The sequence below is a fragment of the Urtica dioica genome, chromosome 4, assembly GCF_054948205.1.
Source record: "Urtica dioica subsp. dioica isolate 48M chromosome 4, U.dioica_male_clone48M_v1_H2, whole genome shotgun sequence".
NCBI lineage: Eukaryota > Viridiplantae > Streptophyta > Magnoliopsida > Rosales > Urticaceae > Urtica > Urtica dioica.
The window spans coordinates 631,186-652,056 of NC_142759.1; the positions used below are offsets into that span (position 1 = coordinate 631,186).

The following is a 20,871-nucleotide window of genomic DNA, read 5'->3' on the forward strand; positions in this document are numbered from 1 at the left end:
ATCTAAACGATCGTCCTTTCTTTTTCACTCAACGTCGTTTTCGACTTTTGCAAAACATTTCGACTGGCCCTTTAATTTCCGTTTTATTTTTTTTATCTTTTTCGTAATTAATGGAAAGAAGAAAAAGGAAAATAAATATCGAATTGTTGTCACATTTAAAAAATTGTGATTTGCGTTATTCCCGCCTCTGGTTCAGCTACTTCGCTGCCATTATTATGTCAAGTGTCAACAAACAACAATAAAAATATGGATCAATGTTTTTTGTTTCGAAGTTCGGACAAAATAAAAATCCAAACTTGTGTGTGTGTTTATTTTGGGACGTCAGACAAGTCATTTCACAAAAATAGCTGTGACACGACTCAGATTTGACCAATTATTACTGTTTGACTATGATGACGGATGTGAAACATTTATTAGGCTTTTCTCTTTTTTTTTTTTTTATTGGCTTGAAGTTTATTACATATTACTGTGTAGGTAAGCCATGATAAAGGTTTTTATTTTCTCAAGGAACATGGCATAAATTTGTAGTCGTGAAACATGGAAGTTTTTAAGTCTTCTGACCGTTTATTTCGTGGTGCTTTTTTTTTCATCTAAAGTGGTTAGCTGGGTAATAAAAATTAGAATTTTGTAATTTATTAAGCTATTTTAAACATAAAGCATTTAAAAACTTATTAAAAAATAACTAAACACATAAAGTAACAGTTGAGATAACAGGTTAAAATTCTCATTGTGATCATAATAAATAGAGTTAGATTTTTTTTTTTTGGCATGTGTTAAAATAATTACAGATTTGTTATTAGGCCACATATTTGTAGTAGTTAGTTAGCATTTTTTTAAGCGCGTGTTTTTTAGCTTTTTTAATTTCGGTCGTTATAATTTCAAACACTTTTTTTTTAAGTAAACGGTTATGGTTGATTTGAATAAATTATTTTATTTTGAATGACCCCGATTTGTGAAGCAATTTTTATTGTTATTGTTGTTAATGACGTCAAATTAGTTAATATTTTCCTAAAAAATATTAGGCAAAATTACATATCATTTTTATATAGGGTATTTGCTTGTAATTTTAACGCAAATATAATATATATTATTGTCAATAATTGATTAATTTCTACTTATTAACCAGTTCAAACGAACTCAAATTACTTTTATTGTTATTGTTGTTAATGACGTCAAATTAGTTAATATTTTCCTAAAAAATATTAGGCAAAATTACATATAATTTTTATATAGGGTATTTGCTTGTAATTGTAACGCAAATATAATATATATTATTGTCAATAATTGATTAATTTCTACTTATTAACCAGTTCAAACGAACTCAAATTATCTTCTAATGGTAATGCAAACAGAATATATACATTATTGCCAATAATTTCCACTTATTTATCAGTTGAACGAACTCGTATATTTCCGGTACATTCACAAATCACGAATTCCTTTGTCTTCTTCGTTCATATTCTTTAGATTTTTTTATTTTTTTTTATTTTTCTTGGTAGTCTGAGAAAAGTAAAGGAATGAACAATTTTTTGTGTTTTTGTTCTCAAAATAACGATTTTGGGGTTTTTTTTAGTCAATCAATCACGAAAGAGATATTATCGTGAAGGAAAGATATATAAATTTGTTCTCGTGTTTGTTGTTGTTATTTCTTAAAAACCGGGATACATTTACACTTGTCATTAATTACAAATTAAAAAAAATCGTTTTTATTTTGTTCATTTAAGTGGGTTTTGTTAAGGTAATTTAAGGTAATTTGATGTATTAGTTTACACTGTTTGGCTATTTTCGTAAACGTTTGAAAATGTTGACTATATCCAAATTTTATAATTTGATTTTGGCTAGAGATCTAAAGCGCCCTAAAAATTAAATGAGCTCTAATAGCTTTTTCTAAATCGCAATCACTCATATCATATATCTCATTTAATTTTTTATTCTATAAATTTTTAGAGTACTTATTTGATTGTATTGATTTTTTATTATATAATATTCCGTTTTATTTTACTTTTTCATTTAGACCAAGGAAAAAATCGTAAAATAAAAATAACGAGGTAGTTGTATAATCCTGCCAGTTTCCTTTTCCATTTGTTTTTTGTTGCTAATTAATTTGAAATTTAAATTACTAAAAAAAATCACAATTACCTGAATTTTTTAATTGATTAGCAACAAGAAACATATGAACAAAGTTTATTCTCCCAGTTTTCACAGTAACATTGAATTGAAATAAGAAAAAAATAATAGTATTTTTATTTTTACTTTCATTATATGAAGTAATATTTTCAGATAAAAGTTGAAAATTCGGTTAACTTCAATTAACCATTAGCCGAATTTTTTTCTCACGGTTAATTGTTAACCGAAATAAAAAAATGGACAATTAATTGCAATTAATTTTTTTAATCGAAAAGTGGGCAATTTGTAAATGTTCCGTGAGAAAACAAACAACTTTACAATAAACTATTATTATTTTTTTCAATTAACCTAGGTTAATTGTTTTTTTATTCGGTTAAAATTAACCGTACGATTAATTTGAACAGAAAATTCAATTAAAATTAACTGTACAGTTAATTTTAACCGAATAATTTCGATTAAAATTTAAATCAAAATTTATTCTTTAACCGAATTTTTAATCGAAATTATTACTAAACTGTACAGTTTAGTATTAAGGAGACTAAACCCTAGAATTTCCATTAATACTAAACTGTACTAAGGAGTAAGGAGACTAAATAAAGACTCATAACTGCATATTATAAGATTTTATTTGAGCAATAATTAACTACCAACTCATCTGCTTGGTTTTAAGACGTTTAAATGATAATTAAGATCCATGTATATATATATATATATATATATATATATCTTAAATCAGATTCACAATTACTTATATTATAGGGATCCCTATATTATATACACCTGGTTACGTTCATGTATCTATCTATACCATATGTAATAAATTATAGGATATGATCATATAACAAAATTCAACCCCGCAATTACGAGAGCCATTGATGAATATCCGCAAAATTTTATTTGATATAGTTGCTTGTCGAAAATATTATTGTTAGTAGTACAACAAAGTCAAATTTTACAAAAACACAATTTCGAAATTTCAACAAGGGGACACGAGAACCCGGACAATATGAGTTGACTATAAGAACATTATTTTCTATCGTGAAGAAGAAAGAACACAATAGGTATAAAATAAATCATGATTAATAAGCTCGCTGGCATGCATTATTTATTCACGGCCATTATATCGTATAATGACATTTTTGGTTTTTTGGTTTTTCTTGGCTCAACAAAAACAAATCGATGGATGCCAGAAAGCCTAATAATATTAATAAAGATTTTTCCCTAAAAAAAAAAAATATTAATAAAGATTCCAATTTCCAACTATTATCAGAGACAGACTTCTCGAAAAAAAAAAAAAAAAAACTATTATCAAAGATTTGAATCACAATTTAAGTGGTTCATGAGCTGTCTTTATTTAGCTGTTCGCAGATTATTCTTCTAAAAATGAAACTACCAAAATGCCCTACGATTATAACAGGTCTTCAGCAATGTTTTTTTTATATAAAAAAAAAAAGATATTTAAGGCAGTACGGAAGGAACTACTGTTTCTCCAACGACCAAAACTAACTCGGCCTTCTTGGCCAAAGTTGAGCCAAATGTACACGTGCCACGCGTCTACTTGTCACCAAAGCATGACAAGCACACATAACCTAACCAGTTAAAAAAAGAAAAAAAAAACCCAGAGCTTTTTATTTTTTCAACAATCCCATTAATGAAATTGCAGTTACTGTATTGTATAGAACGGCCATCAATATGAAAATGTATACATCGGGAGGGAATTTCGCTCCCATAAAGCCTGGAATTTTTTTCATCCCGGCACAAGTTTATATAACCTTATCCCCAAAATAAAAGACTATTGTTTTCAGCTCTACCTTACTCCGTCAAAAATATTAAAAAAGTAACAATGCTATTTAATCGGGGTGATCAAAACTTTGGTATAGGAGTGAGTGTGTTTTCGGGCCGAGCCTCTGATTCTTTCTAAGAAGAATATCTTACTACGGAGTTTCAATCAATCACTATTTGGAGGAGCGTTTCACGTAAAAAAGCACTCCGATTCCGGCCACGACCACCGCACCGGCTAAAATACCTGTGTGAACACTCGTCCAACCGGGGCTCTGTGTTCTTGTGTTTGTTCCTTGGCTATGTGGTCTCTGCTTCTGCCACGTGTCACCATCATAATCCAAGTGCAACCTCAAAACCTGTAGAGAAAAAAAAAACCAAGAGTTTCTCTGGCCGAATTTATTTCGGAAAATTTACGATGAGCCGGGGATTACTTTGTAACTTTATTTACCTTCGAACCAATCGATCGAGCGTGGGAGACGGCGCTGACGAGATCACTGTCGGCAGCGAGCAATACTTTATCGCCTTCGTCATCTTCATACTATATAAAAAAAAAATTGAAACCCGAGTATCAAAAATGATATCATCGCTGTAATTAACCAATAGAGGGGGAAAAAAATGGTACCAAAATCTGAGGGCGATCGGAATCACTTTCCGCGCCTATCCTTTGCATGACTGTGGATAGCAACTCCTCCAAGTTTTCAGCACCTGGGGTTGATGAAAAAAAATTATATAAAAAAGGAAATCACACACACAAGCAAAACATCAAAGAAAAACATTGATTCATTATCATGCTATTTATCTCTACTGCTACTAGACAAGTTCTTTTTTCTCAAGATAAAAGTATGGAGAATATATGACATTAAAAAAAGGTACTAAATGAACACTGTGTACAACCGAAACTGTGACCATTCCCTCCCACATATATTATCATGCGCTGGTTCTTATATAAAATAAAAGAATCACATGGTAAATATTTTCAAATGAGCTTGTAGGAAAATAAATCCTGAACCTTCCTCTTTGCAACCTATCACAAAGTAAGATTTGAGGAAGATAGACCATGGCAACATATATAGTTTAACTTAAATTATGTGAGATACAAAATCCACTCCACAGTATCAATAGCATCACCTAAAATCTTAGCAAGTAACAGTAAATACTACAGAGATTTAATGAAGCTGGTGTTTTTAAAACTTTCATAATGCACTCACCACAATTTAATCGATGTACGCGACCTTTGAAATCCTCAAATTTGAAAGCAAATGAGTTCCCAAGGCCTAGTGAAGGGTAGTTAAACTTTCCCATCTCTGCTGTTTCAGAAGCCATAAATGCAGACATTTCACTGTAAACAAAAGAACCAAAAATTAGTTGGAACAATTACAAGGTCAAGTTACACATATCACGAACGCAACAATATACCAGTAATTCAGTTTTTATTTTCCTTTTCCCTTTCATGCATCTTCCCCGCTTTTCAGATCTCTATTAATTAGTTTTCTATAAGTTCTCAGTGGTAAGCACATACAAAATTGTTGGTTCATGTCATGAAAAAAAGTATGAAGAATTTTATTTGCTATCTTGGTAAAAAAGAAATCCGGGAGAGTTATCAATAGCTTGAATACCTCTGGGTATCACAGTCATCGGCCGGGTCTAAAGCAAGTGCTGAATCCCAAAACTTCTGCATCATAGTGCTCGTCACATCATTGACAGCACCCGAGTTTTCCACCTAGAAAAGTTGGGCAAGAGTTAGATTTTTTTGGGAAAAACAGAACTTTAGATTTTTCATGACCACTATTAATATAACAGAATCTATACACTTCAAAAGATAGAGGAAAAAAAACCTATATAGATTGTGTACTAAAATATTTCTCTCCTGTAATTCATTTGATAAATCGTAGAGGATTTCCCTTATTTTTATCTTGATATTGCTTGAATTAGAAAACACCCACAAAGCTACACAAAGATTTAATCTCTCCCAACACATATAAACACTAGGCATTTCATTTAAAACAAATACATCAACAACGGATGCTTTCTTCTACCTAAAACAGATAACTTTGATATTATTATTTTTTTACACAGAAATGGTTTTAAATGCAATGCTAATGATACAACGCACTAAAGCAAGACAAAATTAAATCGGCGATTAGAGTTGTTTTACCATTGATATTGCTGCATTAGTTATTTGTAGAACATCCACACAAGCTGCAACATATCCATCTGCACGACAAAGTTGTTATAAATTCCCCAAAACGATAACAAAAAGTTGGAATTTTCGAGAATAAACTCACCTTTGTCCAAAACAGGAAGATGAAGAAACTTCCCATCGTGCATTATATGAAGTGCATCTAGGATTGTAGTCTCTAGCGTGGCACATTCTGGGCTTTGAGTCATAACCTCAATAAAGTCGAAAAAATATGGAAATAAGTCGGTATAAATTGGATCATGTACAAAAATAAAATCTACATGTCATGTTACAAGAGCACGTTTATAATCGACCAATAAAAGAAACAAAAAATTGGACTTGTTTTATGCATACCTTTTCCACTAGAGTCAACTCGGGTGAGAGATTTTGTGCCACAACTCGCATTAGGATATCCTTAGAACTACAATCGTTGCAACATATAACAAGTCAATAGAAATAGATAAACCAACATGTAGCTTTTCAAATTAAAAATAACTTCAATTCACCGTAATCTTACGTTAATATCCCCTGAATTTTATTTCCAAATACTACAACCACTGAATTGCCACGATGTTCTCGCATCTTTTTAGCTGCAACATAGACTGGGTCTGATGGTGATACAAGCGCAACCCTGAAATAAATAAAAGCTACAAATTGTGGTGACCGGAACGAGTATTTAAAAGTCCTCCGGTAGTGGACTGTATTACTTGACCAGACTTGTGCAACTAAACTATGGGCCATACTTTGTACCCTCCGTAATTATGGTGGACAGTGAAGGCTTGAACATCCGATCCCTCAAAGTTTCTAGAAAAGCATATGGAGCTGCAACAAATATGATGAATAGAGGGAAGAGTTAATATACAAAAATGGACGATATTTTACTCCCAGAACTATGCAGCTTAGCATGGGTGTTTACAGTATAACACACACATGGAGGATTATCTTTTTATAATTTACGAAAGTGATACGTTAATTAAAAGCGGTAACAGGAGATGCAACAGCATCACCCAAATATTAGAATTTCACGATCATGGTACTTCACAATTCACATTTTATCTAATGATCCCCACACAAAAAATATTAATGGCAGGTTTGGTGATACATGTTTCCACTAACCAGAGAACTAGTTTATCCAAAAAAAAAAAAAAAAAAAACTCTAACCGGAGAAGTCGTTCCCCCACTGGCGTTCAACCCCTTCGACCGCAGCCGCAATTGCACTTCCTTGGTCAGCTGCTTTCTCCATTCTTGAAATGGCATCATAAAGGCATTTCGTAATGTCCAGCAAAGCCACAACCTCGCCATTTTCAACAACAGGAAGATGCCTAAATTTACCTGCAAACGGGCAAAATATTCCACTAAGATGCCTCAGAGAAAGAATATTTTCACGGGACGAGAGTTCAAACAGCATGTAAAACGGTAAGGATATCAGAGCTTAAAAGAAAGTTGATTTTTCATAAGAAGCCAAACCCCTCATAATCAAACACCGGAAACTTTCTTAAACTTAAATTTTGAAATAGTGAACCCAAAATCCCAAACTCTGCTGAGTTACAACACTTTGACAAGTAGATGGTGTGAAGCGGTACTAAGACACAAAGACTGCAAGAACTGCATGTAAATGAAAGTGCTAAACTGAAATTAAGTCGTACGTCACCTTGGACCATCTTCTGGAGAGCTTCAATTGCCAAAGAATCTGAAGTAACAAAAATAGGATTCCTTGTCATGATCTTTGACACTATTGTCTGTTCTGGTCTTAAACCCTCTGCTATAACCCTTATCGCAATGTCCTGGTAGAATCACAAAATCAAAACAATATCACATTCTCTACTCAGAATAACAAAAAAAAAAACAAGTACATTTCCCACTATAGTATAATAACATTGAATCTCACTAGACTTCGAGTCATACATGTCCATATATAGCGCAACACAATCAGCCCTAATACTATCTCCGAGGTTAGATTTTACATGAATTAAACTGTGGGATTTACACTTCATGTCTTCACCAGTTCTAAACCCAGACTATTCTCTTGCTTTCCACCACGTTTCACCTGTTTCCTAACAATTCGTTTATGATATATTCTCACCCAAGAAAAACCCTAGTTCCAAGCATAGTCTTGAAAATAAAGCAGAGCGAATTGTGTTCTTTTTCCTTACCTTGTCAGTGACAATCCCAGAGAGCAACGCGTTCGCATCGGTCAAGAGAACAGCGTCGACTCGGCGAGCCGCCATTCTCCGACAGGCGTCAGAGACCGTGGTCCCCTCGGGAATCGTCAGAGCTTTCGAAAGCCTCAGTTTCTTCACAGTCCTTTCTCCTCCGCCAGACCTTTGAAGAACAAACAAACCAATCACCGAATCAAAAACCACGTAATGAAAACATCAGACCAAGAAACGATGTTCGTAGTGACTCGAGGACTTACGAGTTCGCCGGAGGAGAAGATGGTTTGGCGGCAGCGGTGCCGTTATCGGCGGCGGAGGATTTCTTGACGGCGGCGGAGGGGCCGCGTCTGGCTGTGAGGCTGGTTCTCTTGGGCGGAGCGACCTGAGTGCTCATCTTCTCTTCTGGTTGAGAAACCCTAGAAATGGCGGTTTTAGATGATTGAAAAAAATCGCGCGACGGAGAGAGAGAAAGAGATAAGACTCCGTTACTTGGCCTTCCTTCGAAGTTTGAAACCTCTCTCTCTCTCTCTCTCTCTCTCTCTCTGTCTGTCTTCTCTCTCTCCTCGTGGAGTATTAAATGAGACAAAATGATTTTGATTTTGAATTTTTTCGGTTTTTCCTTTTTAATTTTGCAAAGAAAATGCTATCATTATTACACATGTATCATGTATGTATAATATGCTTCTCATGTATTTTTCTAAAAACAATATGTTTCAAAAAGAAATATGCACTTAATTTGATTCGGAACGATGAAGATATTATAGTCTAATGTTTGTCCGACAACACGAATTAAGAGCTAATGATTTGTTTTTAATTTTAAAAATACAGTCAACGTTATTCTTTTCATATTACTCTCTCATGATTGATATTTAAAATTGATTTAAATGATCACCACAATGAATCAATAAAGACACAATAAAATGCGTTGGACAACAAATTACATAAATCTTCGTTAAAAAAAAATGTATTAATTTGAGTTTATGTGAAGAGGAATAAGTGTTCCCACGCTTAGCAAAAGGGTTGACATTTACCATTTCAATTTTCAGCTCAAAGCTTTACTATTTCCATGCCTTCAGAATTTTTAAAGTTCAGAACTAAAATGATTTAAAACATGCACAACAAGAAAATCTTATTAATACTATTATTTCAATCAACTTTTATCTAATAAATATACAACAAACAATACTAAAAAAAAAAAAGCGTTCACCTATTTTACACAAAATCTCCTATTCTTTTACTCAGAAAATCATATTTGCTTGACCACAGCAAAGTCAAACCCCCAAAAAAATATATAAATTTACAAATAACAACCCGATCCCTCTGGAATTTCCCGCCCAACCCCCCCTATAATCATATATTTTTTTTCTTTTACTTTCTGTTTATATTATCCAATTCATCTCGGCGTTTCTTCGACTCTGTCGATGACGTCCAAAACCCTCTTTTTGTCGACGCCGAAACCAGGCATCCTCGGCCCAGACGAAATCCTACGGAAATGCCGGGGAAGAACTTCCCGGCTCCCCCGCGGCGGAGAGTAACTCCGGCTCCGACCCGAAGACCGCCTCTCGTTCTTCCTCTTCTCTCCGTCGTCGAAGTCTTGGCTTTTGCTCGTCCCAGAGATCGCTCTCTTCTTCTTCTTCTTCTTCGCCACGTCGTTTAGCAGAGCCCGGTCCTCGGGGCTCAGAAGAAGAGCCGTTGACTTTGCCGCGGGGTTTGACTTAGCTATCGAGGGAAAAGGATCGATGGAAAGAGGCTTGCTTTGGGCGGCGAGGTGGTTGAGCCAAAGCAACATGTCGCGAACGTGGCACTCGGTTCTCTCCTTGTCTGCGTGGTGGAGAGTTTCGATTCGCATTATCTCCGCTTGGACTGTCGTTTTTCGGCTCCCATCAGCACTGTTTGCAATAAAAGTTTATGAGGTTGATACAAACAACTACATGTTACATTTTAGTCCTCGAACTATTTTTTGGAGCAAAGTGGTCTCAAAACTAATGGTTTTGTAGCATTTGCCATTTCTAAAGTAACTTGATACATATTTTATAACATCAAAGTTAAACTATTTTCAATTTTTGGACTCGGATTTTAGTTTTACAGATACTTTTCAAACGTATAAACATAATATTTAAATTTATAAATATGTTAAGAATTGTTCAAATGTTGACTAAATGACTAAAATGCTTCAAATTTAATGGTTTGAGAATCATTGCTTTAGAATATAGTTTGAAAATCCAAAATGTTTTTTTTTTTTTGCTTACCCGGTATTTGCCCACTCTCCAACCCAACCGAAGCCGTGATGAGCTCTGAAGTCACACAAGGAAACGATGAGAAAACCATCAAGTAACATACAAGTATTTTATTACTGTTAAACAAGTACTTGCATTTTGCAAGTGATTAGATGCTTCTTAAACTGTCTTAATCAATAGATAATTAAATAAATAAATAAAATTGCAGGTTATCCAGTCAGCATCATTTCATAGAACAGTTTACTTCCTTCTTATTTGTACAAGAAACATCTTCAATCAAAAATCTCACTACACATTCCAAAAACAGAATCATCAGAAAAGGGAATATATAATATATCTTACTTGGCTGTGTTTGTGGCGACCGGGACAAGCCACCCCAGAGTTTTCTCCATCTCGTCTTTTATTTCTTTAATACTCATCTAAACGAGATTAAATAAATAAAAATCAGTACGCACTTCAACAAGCTCCATTAGAATCAGAACCATAAATAAATAAAATAAAATCTGAACCGGGAATAATTGTGTGTATGTGTCTTTTACCTCTTCTTTGACACGAAAAGACTTTAATTTTGCGCGCAAAGACGACTTTAAAAGAGGAGGCAAGCTCTGGTATAACGTCTCCCTTGTATTTTGTGGCATATTGCTCGATCGAGCAACCTGTATAATTAAAAATTACAATATTTTAACGAAATTATATCCATAACAAGTGTACATGTACGAGTTGCGATCCTCTGAGGTCAAACTCAGAGTAAAAAAATGACAAGAAAGACCTACAAGAGTATCGATTTGAATGATCATATTCGCGTAATGCAATGACAAGCCAGCGGGTCCCAATCTGGTATGACTAATAGCAGACTCCTCCGCTGGACTATGATGATCATCATCTGCACGACCATTTATGAATAATTCTTTAAATGTTCGGCCTTTTTTTATGTATATTATGCTTAGATGATACTAATTCTAATATGATCGTCGATCCTCCTGTATTTGTACCTGAGACACCAAACTCCTTTTGTATAACTAGATGAAGAAAATGGACAATATCTACAAGCTTTTCCATTACCTGCAGTAATACAAATATGCAAAAATTAAATAATACTTATTTACACGTGACTTGCAGATCAAGAAACATCTCTGGAAGAGACAACGATGATCTTGTATGGTCAGTAGATTTAAGGATTTTGTACTAATACATATATTTTTAAGAGTTCAAAGTTAAGTACAAGAGTGATGTTTCAGCGATAAAAAAAAAAAAAAAAGAAAAAAAAAAAGAAAAAAAAAAAGAGAAAACTATAATGCTAAAAAAAAAAAAAAATGAAAGTGAAGGGGCTAATGTTAAATTCAAACTCCAAATCTATCAAGTGAGAAAGTTACCTCTTCCAGAGATTTGGACCATAAGGACTTCTTCTTCATGTGTTTTACTAGTTTCTTTTGGATTTTTAGTTCCGACCTCAACATCGACATGCTATCGCCTGTGGATTAAACAAAATCAATAACACATCAAATCTTTGAAAAAAGTAGATAGAAGATGGAAGTCAAAAGCACTATGAACATAAGTAATTACTCATTTCTTTGAAATAAAATTATGAGTAACTCAAAAACTTAGATTGATAAAAAGTTTGAATCTTGTAAGAACATCCTTTTTCTAAAAACATAGTTTACTCTTTCAGTCACCGAGTTCTCAGGTGCCAAGCTAGTTCACAAAGTGACCAATTATCACATCTACGAATATCTAATAGCTAGTTCGGTACCTTTTTCCTTCTGAGAGACTGTTGAGGTCTCCGCTTCAACACGTCTACGATTATAGTCTTGTTCAAATCGATCCAGAGCGTGTAGCTCATGATATAATTCCTGCAATCGGAATAGCAATCAAAATATATATTTCTTAGCTTGATGAGTGAAAAGCAAACCTTCTAACGAAGTGGGAAATTACTACACATGCAATTTATGGCCATCTTTTTTGTGACAATATATAATAGATTTTCCCTTATTTCGCTGCGTAAGATTACAACGTTCTCTCTTTACATTACATTTTTCCCTGATTCACCTGGACTTCTTAATGAGTTTTCATCATACTCTACACTTATCACAGAAAGGAAGGAAGACATTCTTATCAGCAAAATTTCCTTTTTTAGTGAAGATAAAAAAAAAACTTACAGCCGTGTATTGAACCAAAGTCATTAGTTGTTGAATCACCAAATCTGCCTCTTCCTCCAAGTCCTTTTGAGGACCAACACCCCTGCTAATTCTATAATTTAAAAATAAATAAAAAAAATAAAAATCATGGGCATCAATATTCGAAACTCCGGCGAAACCTGAATCATCAAAAGTGTACCATATAAAAGTGAGGAAACACTTACTTCTCGAAATAACGGTCCAAGTTGTGCCACTGAGGATCTTTACAACGGTTCCCAAAACGAATTACCTCCCCTGAAAATATCTTCAAATCCTCTCTGCAATATCAAAGACAACCCAACACACATTCCTTCATAAGCAAATAAACGAATAAAAGTTGGCTTGATCGGTCCACCAATCGTATAGGTCTCTCGATCCTCGGTGACGCAGAAAATCATAAAGGATGATATTTTTTTTATCGGGCCAATGATCGGAATACATTGATAAGAATTTGGTAATAAAAACTTTGATCTGGGTATTTCGGGAGGTCTGGGTAATTCGAGAAACAAACTTGGCTCTCCCCCCCGATCTAAATGTTCAATGTTTTTCCTCTTATATTCTCCCATATTTATAAATATAATACAACTTCTAGCTAATCTAAATTGACCCTTATAACTATCTTAACTATCTATGCTTTTTCTGACAAAGCTAATTTGGTTCTTCTCGAAATTACCCCCACCTTTTATCAGCCGCGACGATCCTCATCAACTCCTGTGTGTCCTCCGAAATCAAGTGCCTCACGCCCTCCGATGGAAGGACGTCCTCTTTCAGTTGTCGGATACTCCCCTTCGAGAGGGACTGCATGAGATTGGAGCCCTTGACGATGGTGTTTGCGATCTCGAACGACAAGATCCCGATCTCGTTGCCTTTGGCGTTTCCGGCGGTGGAGAACCCGTTGCCGGAGTTGAAGTTCGTCATGCTGCTCCCAAGTGTGTCCAACACTTCCACCGCCTTTCCGAGCCCGCCCTTCCCGGCCTTCCCTAGCCGCGAGCTCACTTCCGTAACCTACACCGACACAACATAACATAACATAACATGATAAAATCTACGATGTTTTTTTTTTTGTTTTTTGTTTTTTGTTTACATATTCGAAGACTTCTAAACAGTAGTGGAAAACCCTATAGGGGAAGAAGTGCGGCGAGAGGAGAGAAATCCACTATCACTAAAAATAGGTTATAATCGTAGAGAGTTCGAACAAAGACGAAAAAACTTGAATGCTATTATAATGGTTTGTACCACAACTATGTCCCGTGAATATCAATTTCGCGCCAGGACGGTCACATTCAGGTCATCAAAACTCCTTGCATTTTCCAAGAAGAATAAGTTCTCTTACTTTCTTTCTTTTTTGTGGTTATATGCAAAGAGGCAGCATTGAGAATGATGAATTAAAGTTTTTCTTAAAGCATAATCGCCATTCAAGCATCACTAAAACTTCGATGATTGTGTTGGAGCAATATAATTAAATGTACTGTGTATATCTACCTGTCTATCCATTACGTTACTCCAATAGCTAAGTACGTGTTCAATGAAATGATGCAAATTTATAGATTATTAAAGTATTTGAACAAAAAGGAAGTTGATTACTCCACCAAATCTTCTCTGGCTAGACCAGCATTTTTTTTCCTAATCAAACCATTCATTCATTTATCATATCATGACACAAGATCAAATCAAATCCTCATAAATATAACTCCTCTTCCACAGAGACATCTCGTAGACATTGGTAACGAAACACACATTGTGAAGGATGAATATAAATTTGTCCTTGAGAAACATTTTTTTTGCTTTTTTTTGAAATGTCACTTAAGAACGAACAACTAAGATTCTTACATCCGATAAAAAAAAAAATTAAAAAAAAAAAAATAGATTCTTTCAGGTTTTTTACCTATTAAGCAACAAAACAGCAACTTCACGTGAAAACTACAAGTCACACCCAATTTATGACGTGTTTTTCCTTTCATTCTTCATATAGCTACTATATTTAGGCAATCTATATTCCAAACACCAAAAAACCACCAAGCTTGGCACAATACAGCAAAATATGCATCTACAGTGAAATTTCATACTTATAAGCAATCCTCTATAGTAAAATTTCATCAACACAAGCTCATCATTACAAACCTAAAAATAAAATTAATAAAAAAAATCAATCGCCGGAGAAACACCAACCTTAGCCACGGCGGCCTGAGTAGACCTCACAGACCGAGATTTCAGCGAGAAAGTCTTCGGATACTGCGGAATCCCGTCGTAGAAATCTTCCGGCGCTGCCCTAACTCCCCGGCGATTCTCCGGAGCATCATCAACTCTCTCCGCCGTTGATTTCCTGGCCTCCTCGATTCCGATCACCGGCGGCGGAGCCATCGCCGTCTTATTGTGCCCGTTCACGCCGGAATTTTCGTGGTGGCGATCGGAATCTCCCTTCGAGTAAGGAATCTCGACATTGGAGCTCCGAGAACAAATCCCGCCCATTTGCGAGTTCTAGAAACGATCAAGACCTAACTTCGGAATCTGAAGAGAGAGGAAATTGAGATACAATTTGGTTTTCTCTAATAGAGTCAACGGAGTGAGATGAGAGAGAGGGGTTTTGGTCAAGGATTCTGACTTCACGAGACACGGTTTTTTCTGTACAAATCAAATCTCCAGAAACCCGTTGATGGTTGTATGAAATATTATTAATTAAATATTGACGAAAGGTGTGATATGATAATAATTATAAGAAAAAAATCATATTTTGTAGATTCGCAAACGCCCAAAAAGCTTGAAAGAGTTTGGAAAGCACGAAATTAATAGCTACCGGACTACCGAATTGGACTTAGAATTGGTCAAACCTTCAAACTTGTGCTTCGTTGACTATTCATCTCTCTCTCTCTCTCTCTCTCTCTCTCTCTCTCTCGCATTTGTTGTTTGGTGAGAAAGGTTCTGTGACTTTTTGGTTAAAATAGTAACCTTGTAGTGACGTAATAAAAAGACGAGGGAAATATTTTTTGTTTGATTTTTCATTTGAGATATTTGTGAAAATAACCAATCTCTTTGGTTTATTTTTAATACTGTCAAATATTGAAATTTTATTTCTCATACTTTACCAAAATTTTATTTATTTTCATTTCCTGGAAATTAGTTTTTGCATATATTATATTTAAAATCATAAAAAACTATACATTATTTTTCTTGGTATATAGATACTTCATTTTAGTTTATGTATCTCTTCTATAGCAAAAAACTGAAATGACGGCTGAAATCATGTGCATCCACCGAATTCTTTTTGACGTATCGAAGACACAACTTGTTTAGAGAAGACATCTCTTGCTAATCACCTTTTATCATCTAAAAAAATATTCTTAAGAGTAACTTGCGATAGTTTGCAATATGACTTATCATATAATTTGCATCACATTTGTTGACAATCATCACAAATATTAATCTCAACTAATTAGTCACGGATGAACTTTTTCAATATGTTTCCGTCGTGAAGAAAAATATGTCAAATTGGTTAGATGATTTTTGTTCTTACTCGTGAATTTCACTTGTTTATTGTTTCTTAGAAGCTATATTTTCTTATGCGTTGTATATAGAATTCCTAGTCGTCCATGATTTTGGTATTTTTGTCTGCTATTTATTGTTTGGTTAGTTTTCTTCAACTCATCATTCTTTTTTTAATAATTTAATTATGATTTTAATGCTTTGGATAAATCCTCAACCAAATCAGTCCCCTGTAACGAGTTTAATACAAGGCGGGCGGGATGGCAATTTGACCCGTTACCCGCGTTCCGGCCCGTTACCCGATTTATTCGGGTCGGGTAATACCCGTTCTTTTTGGGTAAACGGGTAATACCCGTTAAGGTTTTAACGGGTCCGGGTACGGGTAACGGAATAGCCATCTCGTACCCGGTTACCCGGGACCCGACCCGTTAACTTTTAAATATTTAAAAATATAATAAATCATATGTTTACATAATTAGATGATATATTGTAAACATTGTTTTTAAAAAATATAATAAATCATATGTTTACCTAAAAATGATATATTATTTTTAAACTTTATATTGTTGATAGATTTTTATTTTATAAACGGGTAAGCGGGTCTACCCGACCCGCTACCCTTTTTTTAAACCAGGTAAACGGATAACGGGTCCAACATTTTTAACCCGTTTACCCGGCGGGTATCCCCGTTACCCAGCCCGTCTCAAAATCCGGGTAAACGGGTCCGGGTAACGGGTAAAAAATTATAACGGGTACGGGTAACGGAATAGGTGTACCTGGCCTTACCCGTACCCGTTGCCATCCCTAGGCCGGGCACTCTAACAAACATTATTATGGAAAATAAAGGACTCGATTCATAAAAAACAAAAAAAAATGAACCTATTTTTATGAGAAGGGCAATTTTGTTTTGTGAAATAGGTAATAGTTATTTTTTAAAATCGAAGAGATAGTGTATCCACCAAAAGAATATAACTTTTTTATGGGTTCTAAGTGCAACTAGCTAAATAACCCAAAGTCTCGCTCACTCACTCACACCTATTCCTTCCCCTAAACTTTGCGCGCGCGCTCTCTCTCTCTCTCTGAGTCTCACTCTATTTCTGTTTCTGTGTTTTGCGTTAGGGTTTCCTGTTCTCGTCTCGCGATTATTGGATTTACTGGTCGAACTCGGCAGTATCAAGATTCGCGCTCCTCTAGGTTCGTCGCCGATCTTAATTTCTCTCGATTTGGTTCGGTTTTTGACCTTTAATTTAGCATTTTATTCTCATCCTTGTAATGTGTTTTGTTCTTTGTCTGTCATGACCTTTTTTTTCGTGTAAAGCGATTTTAAGAAATTTATGTGGTTTTTTTTTTTTTTTCGTTTTGAGGCTTCTCGATTTGTATTGAGTGACTTCGGGAAGTGTTTTAAGTGAATTGGAAGATGATATTTGTTGGGAAATCTGAGGAATTTGTGTTATTACTCATATTAGGGGTTTTAAGTTGTTTGCATCTTATATGCGTATCTCATTGCCGCGTGAAGAAAAAATGTTAGATGTTCTTCTTCCTCATTTATAATAAAAAATAAAATAAAATAAAAATTCATCAACCTTTGTTCATCCGGAGAAGTCCACTTGGTACAGACTAATTTTTTCTGCTGTATTTTTCAAAAAAAAAAAAATAATAATAACGTTGTAAATGCGGTCTAGCTTCTTCGTATATGACCAATGACACCTCTCTCAGTTTCTTTCTTTAATGAATGCCTGCTATGTGTTTGAGAATTTGATGTTAGCGTTCAGTTTGTTTTACTGTTCTGTTCCATTGTTGTTCTTGATTTGATGTGAATAATTATATCAGATTTCACCTCCAGACACCGATTGGACTTCATCTCGGTGATACCCTCGATTAATTATTAGTCATTTTTGATCCGTTGTTTCATAATATAGTGATACTAGTAGAGAGTAGAGAGGTTATTCTCACGATGGCTGAGAAGACGGCCCACGAAGATCAAAAGCAGCGAAGTTTGGCTGCTTTGGAGCGGCGATTTGCTGCTGCGAAAGCAGAGCTCGATCTTAGCCACAACAAACTCACACACACCCATTCCAAACCTTCTTTCCTCAGAAAAGGTCTCTCTTTCACTCTCTCTCTCTCTCTCTCTCTCTCTCTCTCTCTCTCTCTCTCTTAAAGACTGAAGCTTGATCTTCTTCTTTAATGAGTGAAGTCTGAGGCTTTATTAATTTTAGGTTATTTCCACGCTTCTTCCTTATTGTAGTTCCAATTTTTTTTGTTTACATATATACGAGGGTGTAATTTTATATATATATTTGACAGGGAATTACACTTTTGTGGGTCATGCTGCTTCAGAAGGTAATGGTTTTAATTCAAATAATATGATTTCATAATAAGGATTGTGTTTTATGAAGTTTTATGTGAATGTGAGTGATGATTATGCAGATTTTCAGAAAAGCGGCTCAACTTACTTGAAGCTCCCCCAATTTATAGATGAGAATTTAATTACATACAATGTACACCAATGTCTTTTTATTTTAAAAAAGAAGAGTTTGAATCTTGAGATTTTTGGTTGATATGGTTGGATTTAGTGTAGAGCTCCGATGGGAAAGAGAGTAAAGTCGATAACTTTCTGGACCAAATATTTCGAAACGGGGACGCGGGTCAGAAATACACGCAAGGGTCGAGAAGCTTAAAGATCGACAATTGGGTCCTTCTCGATAATTACGTTCAGGGACGGAGTATCTCCACCGGTTCTCGTCTCAGGGCTCTGCGGATTCACTCCAAGCGCTCCAAAAAGCACATGTCCATGAAACAACATAAGAACAATGGGGCGTTGGATTTGCCCAAGGAGCTCCACAAGTGAGTTCGACAGCTTGTTTTTTCGGTTTTGCTCAATCATGATTTTTTAATTGTTCTTTTATTCCCTTATTAATCATTGTGGCAATATGTGGATCGGATTGCAGATACGAATTGTTCTTCCCGGTGCATGAACACTGGAAAAATATGATGGCACAACATCTGAAAAAAAATGGGTAAATTCACATACAAAGTTGTTTCCTTTGGTTTCGTTGATGTGATCTTAGTTTTATCGAACTTGACCTTATAGGGTAAATCAGCTCGCTCAACACTCTATGGACATAGACTTACACGGTGCTCTTCTTTCAGGTAAACCCGTTACGTGTATTTGTCAAATTAGCTTCTTAATGTTAATATCATTTCTTAAACTAAAGCGCAGTGTGTGTGTTTTTAGTTGTTGAATGTAAAACTGCTTCTCTCACTGGGGTGAGTGGTATTATGATTCGTGAGACCGCAGAGACATTCGGAATCATAACTCGTGATGATAAGTTCCGAGGTGAATTTTTTTTTTTTTTTTGTTGCCTAAATTATAGCTCTTTTTGTTTTATCGCCTAAATTTGATGGACTATCTTCCAGTTGTGCCCAAGAAGAGTTCCGTCTTCATTTGCCAATTCGACACATGGAAGGTGACTTTGCTCGGGGACAAACTCACTTCAAGAAATACGACCGGACTATGACTCGTCGAACAAATATTTCATACTTTCGAGCAGATTTTCCTTGGTTCCAAATTCTTCACAGGTCTCTCTGTGGCGGTTCGGTGGTTGTTCCAGATTTTGTTTGCTTCAACTAGGCTTCTAGACTGAAGTGGAGTGTAACATAGCATGTCATTATATATGCACAGCATTAATCGATTTATATGTGAATCTACCGGGTGTGAATGGAATCGTTCAAGAAGCCGTGTAAAGCTTTGCAGAACTTGATCGATTAATTTTGCACGGATACGTTTGAATCTCTTATTCCTGGTTGTGTTTACGAACTGTACAAAATCAAGCTTTTGTCAGTGTCTTATAAGTTATCTACAATATTAAAACAACTCCTATGTATGTAATCCTCAAGTAGTACTCACTCTCAAACAACATAACGTAGAAATGATCAATTGTGCCCAATAAAATAATATAAAAAAGCTAAATAACCCTCGATAATATTTCCCTTTTGTATACTTTTTCTGAAGAATTTTACAACTTCAACCACTTGAATGAAGCGTGTGCACTTCAATTAATCCATTTACAAACTTTGAAATTGAGTTAAATATGCAAAATTAATGCCACTGATTATTTAATGTCACGAGTCCCCGCCCTGAAGTGTCATCGACTTCAAAGCATTTAGGTCACAATTTGACTTGCAATACATAAAAAAAAAAAAAAAAAAAAAAAAAAAAAAAAAACCCTACTCTTACATGTAGAAAATTATGATCTTTTTAATCCGGAAAATTATGGTTTAACGTGTTTGTATATCACCAAACATAAATATAATATTAGAAGACCTCCTTCACCTACCCCAAATCATATTCTTTTTCATATATCAATCTCAATAACACAATAGATAACCAAGAAATTACAACGAAACAACAATAAAAGTCAAGGACAAACAAAAAGAAAAATATTAGTCTAGGGCTGGACAAAATGGTCGGTCGAAACTACGACCATCTTGTGATAGATGACTAGGGATATTGAAATGCCTCAACCTTCCCTCTTGCTCCCTCACACAAGAAAGCCTCGAAAAACTCGTCTTCGACGACCCTATTCACATCGTGGACAAATACGTCTGTCTCTCTCCCCGGAATTGCGCTCCATGTACGATCTCCATGAGACTTCCCGCTTGTCTGACCCTGGTGTGATATTCCCCGACTCAAATCGTCGTCGATTTCTCATCTCGAAGAAAAGATCCAAAGCACA

General features: G+C 35.1%; 3 protein-coding genes across 5 annotated transcripts; 1 reads left to right on the forward strand and 2 right to left on the reverse strand.

The window, feature by feature from the left end:
- Positions 1-3,736: 3,736 nt before the first annotated feature.
- On the reverse strand, positions 3,737-8,772 carry LOC149398983 (CBS domain-containing protein CBSCBSPB3-like). Its single transcript, XM_089612361.1, has 14 exons — positions 8,505-8,772; positions 8,242-8,410; positions 7,740-7,872; positions 7,250-7,420; positions 6,832-6,910; positions 6,606-6,719; positions 6,443-6,509; positions 6,195-6,300; positions 6,065-6,123; positions 5,526-5,629; positions 5,118-5,248; positions 4,532-4,614; positions 4,358-4,447; positions 3,737-4,265 (listed from the first exon to the last, which is right to left on the reverse strand). Exons 1-14 carry the CDS (start codon positions 8,636-8,638, stop codon positions 4,083-4,085), a joined length of 1,623 nt encoding a protein of 540 aa, XP_089468487.1. The 5' UTR covers positions 8,639-8,772; the 3' UTR covers positions 3,737-4,082.
- Positions 8,773-9,364: 592 nt separating this feature from the next.
- Positions 9,365-15,558, reverse strand: LOC149398984 (protein PSK SIMULATOR 1-like). Of its 3 annotated transcripts, XM_089612513.1 has the most exons (13): positions 15,484-15,558; positions 14,825-15,163; positions 13,335-13,660; positions 12,841-12,933; positions 12,638-12,728; positions 12,232-12,331; positions 11,855-11,952; positions 11,474-11,543; positions 11,255-11,364; positions 11,021-11,137; positions 10,824-10,900; positions 10,494-10,538; positions 9,365-10,133 (listed from the first exon to the last, which is right to left on the reverse strand). In XM_089612513.1, exons 2-13 carry the CDS (start codon positions 15,122-15,124, stop codon positions 9,638-9,640), a joined length of 1,923 nt encoding a protein of 640 aa, XP_089468639.1. In that variant the 5' UTR covers positions 15,125-15,163; positions 15,484-15,558; the 3' UTR covers positions 9,365-9,637. The 3 variants fall into 3 exon arrangements, with proteins under 3 accessions (XP_089468639.1, XP_089468638.1, XP_089468640.1); XM_089612512.1 differs by lacking the exon at positions 15,484-15,558 and having other exon boundaries at positions 14,825-15,420; XM_089612514.1 differs by lacking the exons at positions 9,365-10,133; positions 15,484-15,558 and having other exon boundaries at positions 10,490-10,538; positions 14,825-15,422.
- A 1,631-nt stretch (positions 15,559-17,189) lies between these two features.
- Positions 17,190-19,872, forward strand: POP4 (ribonuclease P family protein). Its single transcript, XM_089611060.1, has 9 exons — positions 17,190-17,329; positions 18,055-18,234; positions 18,440-18,475; positions 18,563-18,633; positions 18,714-18,979; positions 19,084-19,152; positions 19,227-19,285; positions 19,371-19,472; positions 19,553-19,872. Exons 2-9 carry the CDS (start codon positions 18,090-18,092, stop codon positions 19,651-19,653), a joined length of 849 nt encoding a protein of 282 aa, XP_089467186.1. The 5' UTR covers positions 17,190-17,329; positions 18,055-18,089; the 3' UTR covers positions 19,654-19,872.
- Positions 19,873-20,871: the final 999 nt, after the last annotated feature.